This window comes from Anas platyrhynchos, chromosome 15, assembly GCF_047663525.1.
Source record: "Anas platyrhynchos isolate ZD024472 breed Pekin duck chromosome 15, IASCAAS_PekinDuck_T2T, whole genome shotgun sequence".
Classification (NCBI taxonomy): domain Eukaryota; kingdom Metazoa; phylum Chordata; class Aves; order Anseriformes; family Anatidae; genus Anas; species Anas platyrhynchos.
The window spans coordinates 9,001,548-9,023,217 of NC_092601.1; the positions used below are offsets into that span (position 1 = coordinate 9,001,548).

At 50.0% G+C, this 21,670-nt stretch overlaps 1 protein-coding gene across 3 annotated transcripts; it reads left to right on the forward strand.

Moving 5' to 3' along the window:
* Positions 1-256: 256 nt before the first annotated feature.
* FAM234A (family with sequence similarity 234 member A) lies at positions 257-21,464 on the forward strand. Of its 3 annotated transcripts, none has more exons than XM_072023908.1 (12): positions 257-345; positions 6,269-6,568; positions 7,631-7,747; positions 8,067-8,252; positions 12,059-12,189; positions 14,386-14,515; positions 14,961-15,099; positions 16,771-16,911; positions 17,065-17,143; positions 17,572-17,724; positions 18,592-18,694; positions 18,847-21,464. In XM_072023908.1, exons 2-12 carry the CDS (start codon positions 6,304-6,306, stop codon positions 19,056-19,058), a joined length of 1,656 nt encoding a protein of 551 aa, XP_071880009.1. In that variant the 5' UTR covers positions 257-345; positions 6,269-6,303; the 3' UTR covers positions 19,059-21,464. The 3 variants fall into 3 exon arrangements, with proteins under 3 accessions (XP_071880009.1, XP_071880010.1, XP_071880011.1); XM_072023909.1 differs by lacking the exon at positions 257-345 and adding an exon at positions 348-481; XM_072023910.1 differs by lacking the exon at positions 257-345 and adding an exon at positions 2,810-2,913.
* Positions 21,465-21,670: the final 206 nt, after the last annotated feature.

A 21,670-nucleotide genomic window follows, 5' to 3' on the forward strand; every position in this document is an offset into this window, starting at 1 on the left:
AAACTTTAACAAACACCGGCTGCGGGCTGTGCCCGGAGGGTGAACCGGGGCTTGATGCAGGCTCAGAGGAGGCCAGCAGCGGCTGCCCTGCCCCGCCGGGGGCTGTGTGACGGGCAGAGAGGGACCGGGCAGGCTCGGGGGGGAACCGGGGGGGCGGCGGGGACTGCCCGGGGACCCCCCCGGTGCTGACCCGTGTGTCGGTCCCGGTCCCGGTGCTGCGCGTTGAGGCCCCGCCGCTCCCCCCCCGGCCTCCGCCTCCTCCCTCCGGTCCCGGGGCGGGGCCGGGCCGGGGCTTCCGCCGCCAGCCGGGAAGCGGCGGAGGGGGAGGAAGGCGGAGGGGACGGGGTGAGTGCGGGCAGTGTGTGTCCGTCTGGCTGTGTGTGTGTCCGTGGCTGTCTGTCGGTCCCGGGGGAGTCCGGGGGGTGCTGGCGGAGGGGAGGCGGCGCCGCGGGGAGCTCGCAGCGGCCTGCAAGGGACTGGGGTGAGGCAGGAGGGGGGCGAGGGGCTGGGGGTGCAGGAGGGGGGGCTCTGCCCGGGAGGAGAGGCTCTGCCCGGGGGGCTCTGAGGTGCTGGCACCGGGCCCGCAGAGCCCTGGGGGTGCCCCGAGCCGTGGGGGTGCTGCAGGCAGGGCTGGACGGGGCCCTGAGCGCCCTGCCCCGGGGGGAGGCGTCCTGGCCACAGCACGGGGGGATTTGGGGGAGCTTTGGGGTCCTTCCGACCCAAACCGCTCCGTGGGGTGACCCTGTGAAGGCAGACGGAGGCCCCGCAGCTCCCAGCGCTGTTCCAGCCCCCACTGAACGTTTCTGTCCTCTGCAGACCGCAGGCTCGGTGTGCAGGCGTGAATTAACACGTTTCTGGCAGGAATAAAACGCTTCAGTGTCCCCAGTGGGGCTCTCCCACCTTGTTTTTTTTCACCCTATTTTGGGAAGCGAAAACTCCCCGCTAACTGCTGGGAGCCCTGGGCCTGGAGCAGAGGGGCCTGGAGCCAGCCCCGGGTGCCTGGCCCTGCTCTAACAGCCCGGCAGCGGGGCCAGCTCCTGGGAGAGCAAAAAAGGGAAAAAAACAAACAAACGGCAATTTCTGGGGGAGGAAAGAGGGGTCTGTCCCGGAGGTGGCCGGCAGTGACAGCAGCAGGTGGCAGAAGGCCATCGCTCGGTGCTGCCCCAAACCTCGCTTGGCCGTGGCCAGTCTGTGACCTGCGCAGTACGGGGAGATCTGTGGAACAAGCTCTTGAGTTAAAAAACGTAATTCCTCTTGTTCTTTTTAATAAATGTACGTCAAACCACTGCAGCATCTTCCAAAGAGCTTTCATGCCCGGTGATCCCCCTGAAGGAGCTCCCCTGCTCAGCCCCTGGCAGCGGGGAGGCCGTGTGGATGCGGTGGGGATGTGCCTGCCGCTGCAGGCTGGCACAGCTCGCTAATTAGCACGCTTGGGGCTGACGCAAGGGGTCTGCAGCAATCAGTGAGGGCGAGTGGCTTTGAACCAGAGGCGCTTACACGTTCTGGGGTGATAAATTGCCCGTGTGTTTGTTGCTTGGTTATTATTAGTGGCCTAACCTGTAATCAGTTCCACGTAGCTCTGCAGCTTTGGTGCTCTTCTTCAGTGCTGTGTCTCAGGATGATGTTTTTCCCATTGCCATCCTGGAAAAACACTGGCCCAGGCCTTGCTCTTGACTAAACTAATCAAGTTTCTCCACTTGAACGCGTGACTGCAGTGAAAACTGCCCTGGAAAACGTGACTTTTCTCCTACAAATGACAGGGGTGTCACTCCCCGAGACTACATCTGGTGGTGCTCCGGAGAAGTTTCCAATTCTCTTACCGTGACTGCTCTCTGGAGTTAGCTGTGGCTGTCGTGGAGGGTGAAGTATCACTTAAGAAGCACCTGGTGGTAACAGAAGGAAACCAGCAGGAATGTGGGAAGGGAGGGAGGACAACTAGCAGCAGTGCAGCTGTGTCTGAGCCCTGAGGTCTGAGCTTCAAACCATGGCCTTACAGAGGCTGCTGGGGTGGCAGAAGGAGCTGGGGACACCCCATGGCATGGGAAGGGGATGATCTGCCTGCAGCAGCTCTCCCTGTGAGCCGGTGGCTGGGACTTTGTGTTGAGAGAGAGTTATGAGCTGCAGGTGACCCAGCAGAATGATAAGCTTGTGTATGGAGGGCAGTCTGCGTTTGGAGAGGAAAATCTCAATCTGAGGAAATCTTAATGTATTTCCTCTCGACTGGATCCCGGTGTAAGTAGGACTGCAGAAAAGGGAAAAAATTGGCATGTTTTGTCGTTAATTTCTTGCTGTTGCAGCAGGTGACTGCCCAGTGAGCTCACTGCAGTGCTGCGCGGTGCAGCCAGCGTTGGAAGACAACCCCGAGGAGAATGTTGCATCTTAGCAGAGCAGCCTTTGGAAGCTGTTTGGTCGTCGTGGGGTTTCAGCAGTTCCTGCTGGCACAAAAGGAACCTGTAAGGTGTTGTAAAGAATAGCACCACAAAAAGACAAAAAAACAAGTGCTGCGTTTGGGGTACAAAAACGGCCAGTCCTAATCTGACTCAATCACCCTGTGAAAAATGGGAACGTGTTGAACAGCAGATCCAGGTCTGATATATTGCTAGAGAATTTCCAGGAAGAACTGGCAGCTTGTGAGATTACTGTAGTTAGGAATGTGTTTCGTATTTTATGGGTGGAAAATGAGTTAAACCTTCCATCACACTCATCCTTAAATGATTTGTGTCCCCGGTTATCGTACATCTGGCTTCACGTGGTTCTCTGCGCTTCTCGAGCTCTCTGATAATGACAGTTTGCCCTTAGATTTAGGTGTAGCTTGGCATTGACCGCTTGCTGCGCGAGTTTCACAGGTTTGGTTCAGATCAGATCTTCCAAGCTGTAGCTTCAGGAGAAGAGGAAGGTGGGTGCGCCACGAAGGTGAGTTACGCTGGGGGACTGCGCTTGTCCTGAGAGCAGTGGTGGCGCCGTGGGACGAGAATGGGGACAGCAGGGACTGTCCTGAGCAGGGCCAGCTGGTGCTCGCTGTGCTGCTGTGGGGGAATGGCCTTCAGAGCTTGGGGATGGAAGCGTGCCCCAGCGAAGGAGGTCGTGCGAGGTACAGAGCCCTCTGGGTACGTCGGTCGTGTGCAGCACCTAATTATTCCCTTTTCTAGGGAGATTTTCCCGATGGTTTCTCGTGGTGAGGCGTCCCGTCCCCCAGCAGAGGGCCGGTACTAGCCACGAGGTGTAGCACGGGCAGCATGTGTAAATAATGCAGGAGCACGAGGTCAGGTAGCAGCGTATTTCATTGCAAGGTGCTCGGGTGCCTTGGAAGTCGCAGTGAGTTACATCTCCCTCTGCCAGAGGGAGACAAAATGTCGGCTGCGGGAGGGCGGTGACGCTCCCGAAAGGCCCAGGATCGTTTTCTGCTTGTCTCCAATTAAACTGATTACCGGAGTTCTTTGTTGTTCAAAGATCAGTCTGTTTCATGTGCTGCCAGCATGTACTTTGGCAGCTGTGGGCAGTGGGATTTCCTGCATTGTCCGAGTCTTTGCCGCTGACCTTCGGGGCCGTTGTTCCAGCACTCCCTATGCTCTGGCAGGGGTGCGAAGGGCAGCGTTCAAACCCCGAATGAAAAGAGAAAGGAGCTGCTTTGAAGGGAAGGAGGGCTGTTTGTAACCCGTGGCTCCTAGGGCTGGTGCTGCCAAAGGAGGGGAATTGCTGGGGCTGTCAGTATAATTATCACTTTTTTTTTTTTTAAATTGTTCTCATCGCAGCCTAATGGCAGTGGTGTCATTTAGAGTGACTCAGAAACCCGCCGTCAGCACGGCGTTAAGGTGATGCCCATCGGGGCCTAGGGAGAGGAGCCTGGTTTCCGTTGTGCACTGTTTTCAGGAGGAGCTGCAGGTGCTGGAAGCACTCGACTGTGTCCTAGAAGTTCCCTGGCTTCCCTCCCCGTGGCTGCTGTGTTTGGACAGGCTGCTCGGGCTGCGCTCTGGCCCCAGCACGGCCGTCACCCTGGTGTTGGAGAGGGGCCGCCTGTCCCTGCCGGTGAGAGCAGGTATGTTGGTGCAGCACAAGCCATCTGCCTCACCACGGGAGAGGTCACGGCACCAATTCCTGCCTTCTTCCCCCATTACCGGGCCGGCAGAGGCTGTCGTTGCTCCTCTCCTGTAAATCATTTGCTCAGCATGTGACTGCGGCCTCGTACCTTGACCCTGCTCTCGAGGGCTGGCCGCTCCTCCTGGGGCAGAGCTGGCTCCCCGCCGTGCCAGGGAAGCAGTGCTCAGCTCGCTGCCGCCGTGGGCAGGCCCGGGGGAGTCAGCATAAACAGCTCTTTCTTTTCTTCTCTCCATTTGCAGTCTTCCCACCATTGCTGAGTGCCTGCCAGGTGCTGCAGTGGGTTCTGAAGCAGTCGGCCCCGTGGAGTTGTCTCAGGTGTTGCTGGTTGACTGACAGCAAGGGCAGATGGGGTCCGTAGAGTGAGGTCTCTGGAAGATGCAGCTTCTGCACTATTGATTTAATTGAATTTGCGTGGGATTGCGCAGCCCGAGTTAAATTGTCTGGAGTGAGATCTTGTACTCGATGTGCTGTCTCAGAACAAATGCCAGAGGGCTTAGGCTGAAGCGCTTCGGAGCTGCAGCCTCGTCCAGTAGGTGGCTGCCAGCAGTGTGCCAGGCTGTCCTGCTCACCAGTTGTGCTCAGCCTTCTGCTTTGGTGTAGTTTTGTTCCCCTTCAGACGTGAAGCCTAACGAGCCCCTCGTTACACGGGGTGAAGGCTCAAACGCTCTGCGTGCTGTGGTGGTGTGGAGCTGGAGTTATTTTCTGCTGGGGAAGTAAATCGCCCGGGCAGACAAGCCGGGCACGTGACCAGTGGGGCAATGGAAAATTGGCTTGGTTTGTCGTGTTTATTTGCTCTGATAAAACTTCTTATGACACTGTTCTGCAGCTTTTTCCAAGGCTACTGGAATGTGTAGTTGTTTATTTCTTTCCTCCTGCTACTTTTTTAAAGAAACATTAGAGAGAGGCCTGAAAACTACATTTAAAGTTAGTTTTTATTATTATTATCGTGGGTAATGTTACGGACTTCTGTAACCGACTAGGTTTTCTTTTATTCCTTTTCAGAAGGTAATCAGCAAAAACCCCTGTGGTACTGTAGCTGTAGCTCAAAGTATCCTGACAGAGGCTGACAGTTTGCTGCCTTGAGATTACCTCTGGAATGTAGGAGCTCCTTTGAGTGCCAGAAGTTGATCCAAGTTGTTCGCCTTGCCTGTCCTCTTCAGTCTCGTATTTGCCATTTCTCATTTACTGTGACCTCTTTTTTTTTTTTTTTTGAGCATTTGGGCTGACTGCGGATGGTCCGGGGCTGTGAATTCAGAACTCCTGACTCCTGCAGTGGAAAGTTGATGGGAAGGGTCCTGCTGGTTGCAGTTCCTGCACTTTGCTCCACCTCTGGAGTGGGAGGGAGGAGCCTGGCCCCATCCTGCAGAAAGAGCTTTTCAGTCAAGCTGAGGAAAAGTGGTTTGATTATTTGTGGCAAGGGGAACCTGTCTTCCCCAAGTGCAGTTCCATTAATTATAGATTATGATTTATAGCAGGAGAAATGAAAATAGCAGCTGTTAGCTCCTCTTCCATTCCGATGAAATCAAATTTGCCCAATTCTAGTCTGAATTTGTGCTTTTGTTATCCTCCAGAGAGGAAAGTAATTGTTCTCTTGCCTGCTGTAGGGCTGGGTTGCAACACTTAGCAAGTGGCTTCTCATCAGGGCTGGTGCTGAATAGCTTTGTTTTGCTCCTACGCAGAATACGTTGGTGTTTGTTTCTCTCCCCGGGAAGCTCATGTGCTCATTACACCCGGGAACATCTTTATGTTGGGAAATAAAGGTCATGAGTGTTTCCTTTCACCTATCCAGCCAGGAGTCAGACTGAAATACGCGGGAGGTGGTGAGAAGTCTTTTCAGCAAAAGGAGCTTTTGGCGTGTTTTTCACTAGGCAGCCGGTCCTCAGCACAGAAGCCATCACCGCTTTTGTCCTTGCCCTGGGTCTGGCGGTGCTGATTTCCTGCTCTGGAGACCGAACGCTGCTATTTCGGGGTCCTGCTGCCTCTCCCCGTTGCTCTGGGTAGGAGACCTCGAGTACCAGAGGTGCTTTATCCAGCTGTGTGACAGTGCACTGACTTGCCACCTCCTGTTAAATGTTCCCAGTGTGAATATCAGGTAGCAGGAGAATATTTTGTCATTTTTTTCTATATTCCAAAATGTATTTTAACTGCTCTTTCTGTTGTCCCCCTGCAGGTGAAGGAGAAGAGTGTCTGAATGAGTGAGCTGCGATGGATAACAAAGACGCAGAAGCTGAGATCCACCCTCTGAAGACAGAGGATGTAAAAGCTCAAGAGAACCATGAAAACTTTGTTGAGAGAAGAATTATCATCAAGCAGTCATCACAACTGTCTCGGCTGTCCCGGTGGCGCACTGCTGCCTTCTTCATCTCATTATTTCTGTGTCTGATAATTGTGTTTGCTTTCTCGTTTATCATTCCTTGCCCAGAGAGGCCTATTTCGGAAAGAACATGGTTCCAATACTATGAAAATGCAGGTGAGCTTACTGTAGCAGAATAAGTACTTAGCAGTGGTTCTGTTCCCTTGCATGTTGTGGATTTGAACTGCGGCTCTCTGCCTCAGCACAATCTGGAGCTGGGCCTGCAGGGGTGCTCCCCTCGGGAGCGAGAACTGTGAATACCTGACCTGGATAAGCAAAGGCCCGTCATAATTGGAGTGGCCTTCCAGGAGGTGCTTACGGGATCTAATTGAAAAATTAAATGCAGCTCTGAAGCACTAACAAGGCACAGACTGCTCTCGTTTGGAATAAAAGAAATAGGGAAGGGTATCTAGGAATAAATCTTTGTTGCAGTTGGGTTTGTGAAGTGTTCCCTTGAAGTTGTGCTTAGGTTTGGGGACCATTAAGCATCTTTTCCCTGTCAGTGTGACTTTCTAATTTTTCTTCATGGCTAACAGGAAGGGGAGTAGAATAATTGTACCTTGCTTTTTTATTAGCTGCACAAATTTATAATTGTTTCAATTAGCTCTTCAACCTTTGTACTGTGCCTTGGTGACTGGGTGTTTGCTTCTGTCAGTGCTTTTCTTTAACCTTGTGTGTGGTGGCTGTATGCCGTTTATGCTATAAGCACAGAAGTGGTGTTCACCAACAGGGACTGGACTTTGTGCTTTAATGCCTAAATCTAAAGTTCTGCTACTTTGAGCTAAAGAAGGGTGCTTTTAGCTGAGAGTGAGTAAGATGATATAGCTGGGGCTGGGTTTCATGATTTGTTTGTTTGTCTTTTTTTATTTTGGGAATAGCAACCCCACACCAAGACCAGAGTTGTTCTTTGTTAAGCATAGTTCAAATTCTGGATGCCTGGCTATAAAAAGAGACAAATCCTCTGAGGGATGGAGAAAAAATTCCTTTGGCACTAACTTCCAGTCCTCAGTACTCATGTAGATGCCTTTTTTTTAATACAAAAGCCAATTTGTCCTAATGTTTTGCTGTCAGAGATGGAAGCAGTGAGTAGGACTCTAGGAATTTGTGTTTTCCTCCAGCTAGCTGTGCTGTTGGTTGAGGCAATCCTCACTAGTGCCTGGCTTGTGATCTCTTTTACAGTGGCTTACCAGTTTCTTGCCATAGAAGATGTGGACAAGGACAAAGTGCAAGATGTCATCTTCGCTTTCAGAGCTAGCAACGGCAGCAGCAACTTCAACCATACTTGTTTGGATGAAGGTAGCTGATTCTGAAACAAAAGGCCTTGTAGTAAGGGCTGCTCCTTCTCTTTTAGTTGTAATTAGTGAGGCTGCTGTGGCAGCTGTCCTGAGGGGGGTGCTGGTGTTGGAGTAGTGCCCATCGTGTTGATTCTCCTCCGTGTCATGAAGTTAGAAGTGGCGTGTGGTTCTGTTAGAAGAGAAATGAAGATAAGGGCCTGGGAGAGAAAACGGGGTTAGCTGGGAAGGGCTAGGGAACGGGGCAAGGCGCAGCACCCAGGAGGTGCAGGGCAGTGGAAGTAGGCACAGGCAGGAGTCCCTCTGATGCCTCTTCTCTTCAGGTCTCCCTTCTCCATGTGCCTTTCTTGCTGCCGTGTCTGGCAAAAATGGCACAGTGCTGTGGGAGAAGCCGGCTGCCAAGGAGGTCGAGTGGATGCAGTGCGGCATCGAGCAGCTCGGGGAGGCTTCGGAACCGGGTTGCCTCGTCGTGGGGAAGCCGGCGTCGCTCACCGCGCTCAACCAGACAGGTGAGTGGCAAGGGGGACAGTGCTGGGCACAGGGGACGGTGCTGGCATCCCTCACCTGGTGGCTGTCAGACCTTGGGAACAGGGAACATCAGCACGACATGACAAGACAGTACGTGGATGATGTGCAGGGCATTTATCATCTTGAAAACCTTGCCAGAGCCATTGGCTGGGCCTTTGAGAACTGCCTGTTCTCTCAGCCTGTCTGTTCCAGAGACTGGGCTCTGCTGTGGTGTTTTGTGCCAGCTGTTGTATTACAAGAACAACTTTTCAACAACTTTTGAAAACAGTAGAAGCAGTCACTAGCTGTGAATGTTACTTTTTGCTCCTGGGAGCTGGGCATGAACCCCTGATATTTCTCAGTCCTTTGTGTGAGCGCTAGGAGTTCCTGCAATGGCAAGAAGCGTGGGAGTTTTAGGGATTTAAGATCTAAAGTCATCAAGGGGAGTATGTAGAAGCACTCAGGGGTCTGTTTCAGTAGTCCAGGGGTTTGCCTGATTTCTCTGGAAGGCCTTCTTCATTTCTGCACCTATAGATGGGGGGTTCTTCACTGCCTTGCCTAAAAGGGGAAGGGTGAGGGTAAAGAGTGCCTGTGCTTCTCTAGGAACAGGGCAGTGATCATCTGTTATGCTTTGAACCTTCCTCTCTGAGGAAGATTGAAATACATTTCCATTTGGGGGGTCACTGTTTCAAAGGTTATAGACAATGCATGTTCTCTCTTGGAAACATGCCAAGGATCCTCCCCTCTGTATCCAGTAGTGCATCCCTTACACCCTGTTTTCCAAAAACAGGGAGAGAGAGATAGCAAGAGAAAAAAATGGAAAAAGGGATCTGAGGAAAAGATTAACAGCTTTTAATTTCCACTGTAGCTGGAATGAACAACGCACACACAGCTGGAAAGATTCTGTACCAATCTTAGCACCATTTCCGTCCTCAACAGGCTTTAGCACAGGATATTTATAGACATTAATGAAGTAGTTGCTTTTAGGTCAAAATGTAGATAGGTGACAGCTGAGCCAAAGCCATGTAACTGAAGGCAACCACAAAGAAATAGCACAAGCACGTAGAGAAACAACCAGGCTAAGCCACAAGTCACAAGAACAATGTGGTAGGAAAACATTCCACAGGTAAATTAAAAGCAACAGATGAAAAATTGATTCCGACAGAAAGCTGAATAACCCCGCGGTTGACATATTTGGTACATTTTTGCTGTGGCTTTATGTAGGTTAAAAGGGGTTTCCTAGACTTTCACTGTGGGTTAGGAGGGCAAATCAGAATAAAATACCGGGTTAAACCTATTTAAAGTGGCAAAGTCTGACTTTCATCATGTTGTACTAATGGCAGTAGCCAGATTAATATTTAACTGTTAATGATTCATCATCATGGAGGACTGATGAGATTCCAGGGACCTCTACCTTAGTCTCTGCCTGTAGGATGTTTGATCTGAAGATGCAGATAAAATTAATGCTTTTCTGTCAAACCAAATTGTATCAAATTTTGCTTTCTTCATTGCCAGAATAAGTGACCTGAGCAAACAAGAAGGAAAGCACAGGTATCGCATGCGTCTGTTTGTGTGGGACATTTAACATTCCTTCACGTGAAGATAAACAAGCCGGCTGGGACACAGGAGCTTAAGATTAGCTTTTTCAGGTCAAAGCAGAGGTCTGTGTAGCTGGGTATTGTCTCTGCCACGGCCAGAAGCAGCATTCAGAGGAAGAGCGTGTGATGACCACTTCTGTCTTTACCTTGTCCTCTGGTAGCTTGCACTGTGAACCCTGTGAGCAGTTCTGGTCCTCACTGGTCTCCAAAGGGATGTGGCAGAAAGGGGGCCACTATGATCAGATGTCTGAAATATCTTCCATGCAAGAAAGCACGAAATAAACCAGAAGTCTTCAGCCAATGTGTGACAGGCAGAAAGCTGCCTATAAAATTATGAGCGACATGTAAAAGAACAGGGAATGGCTCTTTCGTGTCACAGTTCTTTGCTCAGTGGTTCTTTTATCCAGCAGCAGGTTCAGAAAACAAAACGAAAACAAAACAAACAAACAAAAAACTAGCAGGGAATTGTTCTGCACATCCACTACATGTTGAGGGCCAGAAGCTTACAGGTGTTTAGTAAACATGTGGGCAGTGACATAGAAGAGTTTTAGCACTGCTCAGTACAAGACACCTGCCTTTGGCTCCAGTAGCCTGTGAGCTGCAGACTGTTACACTCGGGGGCAGCAGGGAGTTTGGTTCCTTGGAGTGAGAGCTGAACTCAGTCGCTGACGTTTTGAAGTCCTAATTTTATTATTCCTTCCAGACCCAAAACAGAACAAAACCCTTCACCCATATTGGATTTCTTGTCTAATTTCTGTCTTGGTTTATGTTGCCGTGCTTTTGCAATGATCTTGGACTCGAGGAAGTATCGTAGCACTCCAGATGGCTGCCAGAATAGTCAGATCTCCTGTTAATAGAGCAAGGTGGGACTGGATTCACAGTTCATGCCCTTTGGGAATTGTGTTAGAGCATGAAAGGTTCTTAAGTTCTTTGCATTAAAGCTGTCTCAGTTACCTGTATGTGTTTGTTAAATCAGACTTCTTTTTTTCCAGAGAGTAAGAGACCTTCCTCCAAAATCATTTTCCCTGTCTAGCCAGCAAATAATAAAGCATTATGCTTGCAATATGGATTTCAGCAGCCTGATTTTACTGTTGCAGCTTTGGACTACACTGAAGCCAGGATATAGTCTTTTAAAACTTAAGTTCTCTCCATAATTTGTCTGTTTGTTGTTTTCAGGGGTAAAATTCTTTGCCTTCACATTATTTCCTAGGGGCATTCTTCTGTTTCATATCTGTTGTCATAGTAACAAATCCAAGTACCTTTTTTCAGTGTTTCAGTAAAAGCTTTGACGGAATCACACCGGCAATACAGCCTGCCTTAAATTATTGCAGACAGTAGGGTAGTAATTCCTCGTCTTCCAGTACAACTGCCTTCATGACAAAGAACATGATTACTTTTCATTCCTGAACTGCTGATGGCTGTATAGGATACTGTTTAAAGGGGAGGGTAAGCATTTCCCCTCTGAGCACCTAGTTAGACACTTAAGTCTTCCTTAAAAAGAAAAAAACAAACACCAGTCTCCTCTCTCAGCAAATTGTGCTGCAAATTCCCCCAGCGGTGTCTGGAAAGTCGCCAGCAGCAGAGTGTATCTGAGTAAAGCCAAAGCTCTGACACCTACATTTATGAGCAAATGAGATAAAATTGTCTGAAGTGCCGTGGGCCTTCTTCAAATGCTGGAGAGCAGAGGGATGTAAACTGAGTTGTGAGGGGTCACGTTGGCCTGAAACTTTTGCAGGAGTCAAGTTGCAGGAAAATGTGTTGTCAGGAGTAGCTGTAATGCTGTGATCAGAATTCAGCCTCTTTATGATTTTAAAATGCCTGCACAAATTTAAATACAGAACAACAAGATTTTGGCTTGCTAAAAGGAAAGGGTTCTCCACAGCATGAACGTACCGGAAAGCTTGTTAAGGTAACACACAAAAAAGCCAGCTGTTCTTTGTGCAGTGCTGATTGACTTGTGCCTAGGACATTAGCCTGCCTTTGTGCAGGCAGCTGGAGTTACTTTCCACTATGAGCTGAAATCGTGGATACAGGCACTCATTGGAAATGCAGAAATGCAAAAATACCCCATGATGAGCATAAATGCGGTTGCCTTGTGGTGCTGATGGGCTGTAAATGGTTGCTTGCTGCAAGGAGGAGCAATGGTGTTTTAAAGCCTCTCAATGGAAAGTGCATTTTAGTGAACATTTCCCAATGACTCTGTCTTCTAGGGGACGTTCAGTGGAGACACTCAAATGACTTTGGAGCTAATTATACTGTGCTGACTCCCTTGTCAGTGATTCCAGATGTGGATAGTGATGGAGTTCAGGACCTGATAATCTTTGTTGCTACAGGAGATAAGGTATGTCACTCTAAAGCTACGATAAACCCTGTGACCAGACCACAGGGCATGGCAGGAATGCTATTTATTTCAGTCTTGTAGCCCCAGAGGAAGTGCCCAGAGGCCTCTGATACCTGTGAGTTTGGGGAAGGTTTTTTCCCACCCTGCAGAGATGTACTCTCAAATCCATGCAAGCGTTTTATGGCTTCAAAAAAAAAAAACACAAAAACACAAAAACAAAACAAAGCAAAAGAACAGCCAGGAACCCCTCTCCCTTTTCAGTCTGTGCTCTTCACTCCATCTTCTTAGGCTGTATGTGGAGGAGCGTGCCTAGGCAGGATGAGGTTGCAGTTTTCTGGGACAATGCTCGGAGAAGTGGAAGTGAACAAACCCTGACAGGTTTGGCTCTTAGATCAAAGTACATCTGACAGCCAGAGCTTTTGTACAGCCAGTGGTCTTTCTGGTACCTTATGAATCTGTGCTTATGGTCTTGCTTTGCACAGTTCTTTTCCAGGTATCCGTGTCCTTGTTAATTCTGACAAGTTCATTTAGCGAAATAGTTCTAATTGCCTTATGCCTGTTCCAACATTGCATTTTCCCATTTCTTAGAGGGGAAAAGTCATGTAGCTGAAAATATTTGTATCATAATCCATCTGTATCCACGACTGAGTGATGCTCATCATCTGTATGCACAATCAGTCCTGTTTAAGCCATGCAGAAGTTATGGTTCCCTCCAAGTCTGAGGGGAGGAGTGGGAGCCCTGTCTCCTCATACCAGAGCACTCTATAAGCAGATTGGGTTTTGCTGGCTGAGGCATTGTTGGTGCCAGAGTCATCAGAAATTCTACCCTCTCTGACTCCTACATTTCTCTTCTGTTTTCTTTCCTTGCTGCTTTTGCTATTCCAGTTATCTCAAGTCTTTTTTGGTTTTGTTGTTTTCTTAATCTTTGCCAGTCAAGGAATGGTTGAATGTAGTCTCTGTTCTGCTAAACTGCCGTATGATTTGTTTTCCATTTAACCTCTCTAGCTATCTTGGTATGAAACCCCTCCCTCCCTGTGGACTTGGCAAGTACTCTGTCAACTTCAGTAAAAGTACATTGTGTTTTGAGAAATCGCAGAAATGGTGGGAAGCTTGAGTGGAGCTCTGGAGCTGGAAAAAGGCAGTCCCTTTGGAAGGGAGATTCAGAACTTCAGTAAATTAGCTTTGTTGCTAACAAGGGCTGCAGCTGAACATGACGTTATGCTGCAGTTTCCTGAAATGGCAGGGCTTTGAGCAGTCTGCGGGGAAGGTTCTGTGTGCTTGTGTAGCAGGGGGTTTAGTGCCTTTTTTTTGTGAGTCTTAGTGACCCCTACCTGCTGCAAGCTTCAGCACAGACACATCCTGGAAAACAAGCCATTTGTCAGGATACATCGCCTGTAGCACCTCATGTAAGGCATTAGGCAATGCAGTGCGTAAGGTGCTGTGTGTTCTCACTGGCTACCTGACTGCCACTGGCAGTTTCTGTCCCTGGGGCAGCTGCACCCGTGCTTGCGGGTAAAGGTGCAGCAGTTCATCAAGCACTGGTGTGCGTCTCCTCCCGGTGAGCGAGGCTGGGATCAGCTGGTGGATGCGTTGCACTCCCCCCTCAGCTGCCTGCTTCATTCTCCCCAGCTCTATCCCCTATTTGCCTACCAGGCTCTCCAGGTCCACGTCAAGAGCAGCAGATTTTGTTTTGCTTCCCTGTTTGCCCCGCTCAAGGAGGAGGAAGGAAGGTCTCTGTTCTTCTCTGACTCAGCGTCCCTGCTGGATGCTGCCTCTCAGTCCTAGCGTGCTCTGCTCCCCCCAGACCGTGCCTCTTGCCCAGTCATTGAATTCGATCCTGCCTTTATCCTTTATTCTCTTGGGTGAAATATTTTGAGTGGATTCTGTTGCTCTGGTACCTGCACTAAGAGCATAAAGAATCCTGGCATCTTTTTTATCCCTATGGACTCAATGTCAGCTTTGGGAGGGGTAGGCTAGGGCACTGCAAGTATTTATATTTAGCAGAGCTGTGTTCCCTGGGCCTTGTCAAGCCTGCAAGGAGAGAAAAAGCTGTGCTAGCTGCTCTGCCAGCACAGTGCTTCCTGCAGGTGATGTCAGGTACTATGTGAAGCCACTACATGAGAACGCTTGAATTGGAGTGAAGCAATTTTAACTTTTTTTTTTTTTTTTTTTTTTTTTAATCCTGTTGCTGTGTAGATTAAGACCTTCATCCATTCGGGAAGAAATGGCAATGAGATCGGCTCCACTGAAAGTCACAGCATGGGTGGGAAGGCTCATTATATCAGTCTGAACGTAGGCTCTTCCTCCTACTTCCTTTTCTATACAGGTACAGTCCTGTTCAGGACTTCAGTCGGAAAGAATGATTGTAACTGTGAAATAAGTGTTACTAAACGGTTGTTGGAAAGAGTGTTTTGCATTCTCAAAAGCTATGTCATGGTTCCACCTGGTGAAGGAGCTATTTGAGGCCAAAAGAAGGTGGGACCTTGCTGAAACTAAGGTTTGGTACATACTGTAGTAATCGGATTTGAAAAAATGTTGAGAATGTAAGTTTTAAGCAGCCATTTAAATAGCAAGTGATTATTGTGAAACACTCGGATTATGAACAGATACGATGCTAAAAGCATTCAAAAAGGCAGGCTTGAGTCTCAAAATATTGCTAAAAATACAGTTCATCATTCATCTGCCAGATTCATTTCAGACATTATCTGGAAATCTGTGGAGTTCAGAGCAAGTGCAGGATAACTTGCATCATTTTTTCTTTGTTTGCACAGGCAACTCTGTCTATGCATATTCCCTGAAAGAGCTCTACAGTGCAGCAACTGGGATGGAAAATTCGCTTCCCAGCCTTGAGCAAGATCCTCTGTGGGAAAGGAACATTGACCCAACCACACACCGCTTCTACCTTCCCAGGCATGGTGTCACATCTTGGTTGCCGGTGGTTTGGAGGGCACTGATGTTCCTGACAGGACGGATTGCTCTGCCGTTGTTCTTTCCTGGCTATGCAATTTGGCCTAAGAGCACATCCAGACCTTGGGAAGAGAGCTGGCATTGATAGTCTTGTCAGGGTTTCCCAGTTAAGGAGGGAAAGCAGATTGTAATTTTGTATTTGCATGCAAGTGGAGCACCTCAGACAACTAATTCAGTGGGTGGCAACTGCAGAGCCTGGTGCTTCACCTCCCAGCCCTGCTGGTCTTCCCTGCCTGTTAGGATGAGCCTCTGACTTTTTATTATGCAGGGGAAAAAAAAAATCCCTGTCGCGTTAAAGGGGTGTAGCTGATTAACCGTTACGGGCCCGGTTGGATTCAGAGTACTGAACCAGTCGGACATTCACCAAAACTGGGGGTCCGTTCGGACATTCACCAAAAACGTAATAACCACCTGGGGGTCCGTTCAGACATTCACCAACAATGCATTAACCGTCTGGGGGTCTGGTTAGATTCAGAACACTGAACTATCACGGATAACCACCCTCACCCTAGTTGCATTAATGAGAGCTATCACAATGCAATCACGTATGGTTTATTACAGCAACAGATAATCAGGTTCTTTTGGATTGCCGGTGATAGTGACTATCTGCAAAAGCAAGCTAGTATGCATGAAATACACAGGTGTTACAGGGGTTCTAGGTGTGGGTTCTAGGTGTGGGTTCTAGGTGTGGGTTCTAGGTGTGGGTTCTAGGTGTGGGTTCTAGGTGTGGGTTCTAGGTGTGGGTTCTAGGTGTGGGTTCTAGGTGTGGGTTCTAGGTGTGGGTTCTAGGTGTTCCAGGTGCGCAGCCTAGAAATAAACGCGTTAAAAGGATCAAAGACTCTATAGAGATTTATAAGCAAATATTCAGATCTCACCCAAAGGCGTCCCAATGGGGGGGGAAGAGAGGCTCAGCCCGTCGACTGATCCCAGGAGTCAGGAGGTCCTAAGGATGTTGTATGTCCTCGGGATGGTATCTCCCCTGACGATGGTATCTTCCCTAACATCCCCTCTCTCTTGGGCCAATTTATATTATTTTCTATCTTTTAGGTGGAGCTTGAGTGGCTCTAGTCAAGCATATCTTAGTTATGATTGGTGTAAAGTTTTCCCATCTCCGTTTAAAGTAATAGGCTCCGAGAAATTCAGGGCGCATGCTCAGTGAGGGGTGGTCGCACCTTGGAGGCGGGTAGCTTTTGGGATGGAGGTGTGTTTTGGTATTATAATGATATTATAATGAGCAAAAAGTACACTAGGGTACAGCATTTGTCAAAACATGACAGGTCTTTGGCTTAGGGTGGCAAAAAGTGCAGCTTTGTGCACAAGAACAATCGAGGCCCCACCTGATTACAGAGCCTAGCCGTGGTGTCTCCACTCCACTCTACGCTCCGTGGTGTTCCTTAGAGCTAGCACACCAAGTTTCCCCAGCGCGATAGCATCTATGGTTGGGAGCCTAGGGAATGCTCAGATAATGCAGTTATGCCCTACCCTGAAAGCCTCTTCAATGCTGTACCTTTTCCTTAAAAGTGTGAATGTTAGTTTTATTTTCCTAGTTACTTCAGGCATTTACACCACAATCCCCAATCTAGAAAGCATAATCAACTCTCTGTTCTTGTTTAGCTCTGGAGACATTCATTACCTGGCAAAAATTCCTGGGGCATCACGGGACAACGTCCTGGTTGTGAACTCGGAGATGGCTACGCTGATCAATCCACAGAATCTTCAGACTTTGTGGACCCTCAATGTGTCCCGTGTTATGAGGTAATGCTGCCTGCACAGATCGTGTGTAGCATTTTCAGGTTTCCAGCAGCTGAGTCTCATACAGGGGAGTTGCTGGGAGGCTGCTCTGAAAGACCAGGGCATGCACAAGCCATCAGGCTGTATTGTGATCTGTCCATTCTTTTCCGTTCTCAGTGAGCCACGGCTTGGTTACTACAAACCTGATGTTCTTGGTGTTGTCCTTGAGAGTGAGATCGGGCCCAACAGGAAGAAGGTTTGAAAGCTCTTCCTTTTAACTTCCCTTTTCTCTGCATGTCTCAGCTCAAGCAGGCATTGAGCTGAGGGCAGCTGGTACAATGTGCTGCCTCCAGCTGATTTTAGAAGGCTTTTAGCTGGAAAAGGATCTCTTTTAAGAAGCTGCTGAAGCCAGCCCAGGCACTTTCTCTTCTCAGCAAGTGACTTTGATGACAGAGCTTTGAACTCCATGAAATAGCTTGAAAAAGTTGAGACTTCACTCTTACATGGTCCACCCAAGGTCTCACAGCTCTGTGATCAAGTGGAAGCTCAGCTTCAAGTGTTTCCTCGTCTTCCTATGTGTCAGATACTTGCTCCCATAGACAGTGTGAGGTGGAGACAGCTGACTTGGCCTCTTCCTCGTTGCTCATGGCGCTCTGTGATCCGAGTTCCTTTCTTTCCTGCTAGGTTATGATTGTTGAGGGTGGATCTGGAGCAGTCCAGTGGGACCTGAAGCTGAACTCGAGAGCAGAGAGCCCGGGGCTTGCCACACTTTCTACTGCTGATCACAGGTCCACCTTCCTCATCTGGGGTGAATACAATGTTGCAGGAAATGAAACGGTGGGTAGTGCTGCTGCATGGCTGCTGTTTTCTAAACTTTGGGTCAAAATTGTCTGGAGCCACCCCCTTTACCCAGCATTGACATTCAGATCTGTAGGTTCTACGAACACTGCAGCATTCTGCACAGGGTGTGGGGTATCCACGTGTCTCTGACCAGCCCTGTCTGCTTGCAGTATGCAGACCTCTGCCTGTGGTCTGGTCTGTAGTAGGTCCTTGCCATGGCTGTAGCATTGTCCCTGCTTGCAGCTGGTGGTGGCACCAGCAACTTTTGTCATCCTCAGCCTGGCTAGGTAGAGAAAAGGAACTTAGTGGCTGTATGAGCAAAGTAACTGGATTGCCCAGAGCCTTGCCTTGGTGTGGTACTGCAGGTGAGTTGAGAGGCTGCTGGCTTGGTACCCCTGAGACTGCTGCTGTTTAGTCTGCACCTTCTGCAGTGGTACTGCACACTGTGATCTGTGGCCACGTGAGCATCCTCTCTGTGCTCCAGGGCAGGCTGCAGCAGCCCTGATACACAGCTCGGCTATGGAGCAGTGGCTGGCAGTGTCAGTGTCGCTTTGTGTTGGAGGGTGCCTGAACGCCAGCTGAGTTTTCTGTGCTCTCCTTACTAAGTCTACTAGCTCGAGGGCAAAATCTGTCTCCTGCACGTAGCAGACAGGCCTGCTCTTTGCAGGAAGGTTGGGCTGGGGAGGAGGGCACCAACCAGTGAGTAAAATCCTATCCCTGGTGCTGGTGGCATCAAGCAGGATGAATTGGCTAGACGTAGACAAGTATTTGGCTGGATGTACTCTGTCGGGCATGAAGTAATAGCTGAGCCTGGTCTGTGGGATAACGTGTGTGAGTGTTCTGATAGAGTCCTGTTGGTTACAGGGATCCACAGCGCCTCAGCAGAAGCTGTATCTGTTCCATCCTTCCTACACTAACGTCCTGTTGGAGCTCCGCAATAACACAGACCAGATCATTGCGTTCAGTGGTAAGTCCTGGCCTCGCAGCCCTCCAGCAGGGAGCTGCAGGAGGACACTGACTCCTGGTACCTCCTGGGCTGCCTGGCGGCGTGGTGGTGGGCTTGTGGACGGCCTGAATGGAGACCTGAGGCCGGGCTGTTCCCTCTGCTCTGTGTTACAGCCGCGCTGTTTGAGCGGAGCCGTCACGCCTGCTATGTGCTGTTGATGGGGCCTCAACCCGGCGAGGAGCCGGGGTTGGTATCTCTGATGAAGCGCAAGCTGAAGGAGGATGTCTCGGAGAGCAAGGTGATCTGGCTGAGCCAGGTGGCTGTGGACAGTGAGCAGTACATCCGCGACCGCCTCTACAGGATGCGATTCCACAGCCGAGTGTGAGTTCGCTGGGAGAGCAGGAGAGGCTTCTCTGGCCCCTCTCCTCTGCAGCACTGCACTTAGCAAACCCCGATCACGGATTCCAATGGGAAGCTGCCTTTCTCGATCTGCAAACCAAAGTGTGGCTGGCAGGGAAGCTCCCCCAGTGCCTGGGTATGCCCAGGCTGTGGGAGCAGCTGCCGGCACATCCACTGTCAGAGCTGATGGGACTTCAGTGCTTGGCTGCCACTGAGGTGTCGTGAGCTCAGGGATGAGGGCTTTCCCCTTGGTCCTTCTGCGCCCGCAGAACTGTGCTGACTCAGCCTCTATCTGGAGGAAAACGTGCTCGTGGGGATGCCTGAGCTGATTATTTCCTGGGTGCTTGCATGAGAAGTGGAGCTTTGGTGTGTGGTGTTAGATTTCCTTTCTGAGTCAGCTCTTCTGGCTGCAGGAGAGGTGCTTGACTGCAGAGCCTTTTGCAATCGTCCTCTCCTAAATTTGGGCCCCCCCTTCAATAATGGGTGTGTAGTGCTAGACCCCAGCCATGGCTGATGACTTGGCTAGGTCCTACCTGTGCCAGCAGGGCACAGATTAAAGTTTCATTCTACTCAGAAAATGACCTTTTCACCTGAGAATAGCCCCGTGTACCCCACCGGGCAGTCACAAGCCTACCCATGTCTTCTGTGCTGCTTCCTTTCCTGCCAGGCTGTACAGCACTGGTGACACTAACAGGGAGCTGGTCTCCCACCTGACCCATACGTCCACATCCCAGCCCCCTTGTGATTGTAGTTGATACAATAACATGAGGCTTGCTGGTCCCTTCAGGTGTGGACACCACCTCTCCTCTTGGTTTCGAGGTGCCAGGGGATCTAGGACACTTACTAGAGTAGAATTGCACTTTAACCTTTCCTGGGAGCTTGGCCTGCTGCTCCCAGGAGCTCTCTGTACTCCAGTGGCAATGCCAGCTGTCCTGAAAATACTAATTTGGCCTTGCAGCTACTGAGGAGTGTTTTCCAAGTTCTGTCCCCTCTGCCAGGGGGCGGGCAAGTTGCAAGACAGATGTAAGCCACTAAGAGACAACACAGGCTGTATGTGCAGCACTGCTCCAAGGAGAGCTCTGTGCTGCCTCCCGGCCCCTCGGATTGAAGTGATGCTGGGGGAGGATCTCCAGGTGTTGTTCTCTCTGAAGGTGCAGCCTGGCGGCCCGAGGGAGTGGGTCTTGCTGGCTGGGACGGGCTGCTGTGTGAAGGTGATGTCTCCCTTGGAGATGTCTTTAGTGTGCTGTGTCTGCTCTGCCCTGTTCCTGGTGGGCACCGGTGCAGGCTGTAGGAAAAATGTGCAAAAAGCCTGGAAACCAGTTTGCATAGGCTGCTGGGTCCTGAAAGCTGCTGTCCCCACACCAGCTGCACTGAGACAGCCGCTGTTCGCACGCTGCTGGGCGTCCCTTTGGCTGGTGAGAGGGAGGTGGACAGAAAACACAGCTGAACACGGTGGAGTTTGCATCCTAAAAAACCTCCCAGGTTTTGTGGGGTTAGCCAGGGCCTTCCTCCCTCGTGCAGTCTCAGCCTGGGGCACCTGCAGGCGTACTGCAGGGTGAGCAACCTGAGACAGAACTTGAGAGCTTGTGTAGGTGCAGGAATGAGTTCTCTCGGGGCAGCCACTGACATTTCCCGTGCTGCAGGACGGCTCTGAGAGTGGGCAGCTGGGGTCACGCAGAACTGTGCGTGTAGCTGCAGCTCCCCCAGCCTTGCAGCAAAATGAGCTGTGGCGCCCATAGTCCGGCCACACACCCACCCACTGCTGCCCTGCAGCCCCGTAGCTGCTGAATGGGTGTGCTTGCACCCTCTGCCAGTCAGAGCTGTGCAGGATGGGTTCCCAGTGGCCTGGATCTGTGTGGTTGCCACAGATTGCATCCCTCTGAGGTTCCCGGGGCAGCGAGCACGCCCAGGCTTTATTCTTGCCATAACCACACTGGCTCCCTTCCTCCTCAGCTCCCTGCGCAGGCCTGACCTTCGTGGTAGGCACACTGAATGTTCTCCTTCAATAGTGCTGGGTTTTCAGCTCTTGGGGGGCTTTTCTGGCTTTAAGTTATCTGTTCATGTTTCCAAATACTTCGGAGATCCAGAATTCCCTGTGGCAGCTCAACTAAACGCATCAGTGCCAAACCAGCACCTTCTTAACAAAACAAGTCCTTTTTGCAGCTTCTTTCCATGTGTAATTGTTTTTTGCAGTATTTAATGAATGACTTTGTGCCTTGATTCAATAACTCAGATGGGTGATGATGGCATTATATCACTGTGTTATGCGTTAGTGTGTTTTTTAACACTACGACTGTTTGAATTGGTTCTTTAACTTATTGCAAATTGTGCTGTATAGGACTTGGTCTAACTGTAATGGTTTCAATAAATCCTCTTTTGCATTGTTTGTAAATGGTGCCATGCTTTTTTTGTGGCTGCTAACAAACAGCTGAAGTTATACAAGAATTCAGAATTTTGGCAGCCCTTTGTGTGGCTTCCCAAGGGCAGAAAAAAACTTTTTGGAAGGGACCCAAGTGTCCTGGTGATGCTTGCAGCTTGTCTTTGGCTCTTTGGCAGTAGGTGCCCACCTCTCCCTTCGTTATGGTGCTCAGGCTCGCC

Bases quoted from the DNA above. Each gene is read 5' to 3' on its own strand.
- FAM234A (XM_072023908.1), top strand. From the start codon at position 6,304: ATGGATAACAAAGACGCAGAAGCTGAGATCCACCCTCTGAAGACAGAG. The intron at 7,748-8,066 runs GTAGCTGATTCT...TCTTCTCTTCAG, and splicing joins CCATACTTGTTTGGATGAAG to GTCTCCCTTCTCCATGTGCC. The intron at 8,253-12,058 runs GTGAGTGGCAAG...TCTGTCTTCTAG, and splicing joins CACCGCGCTCAACCAGACAG to GGGACGTTCAGTGGAGACAC.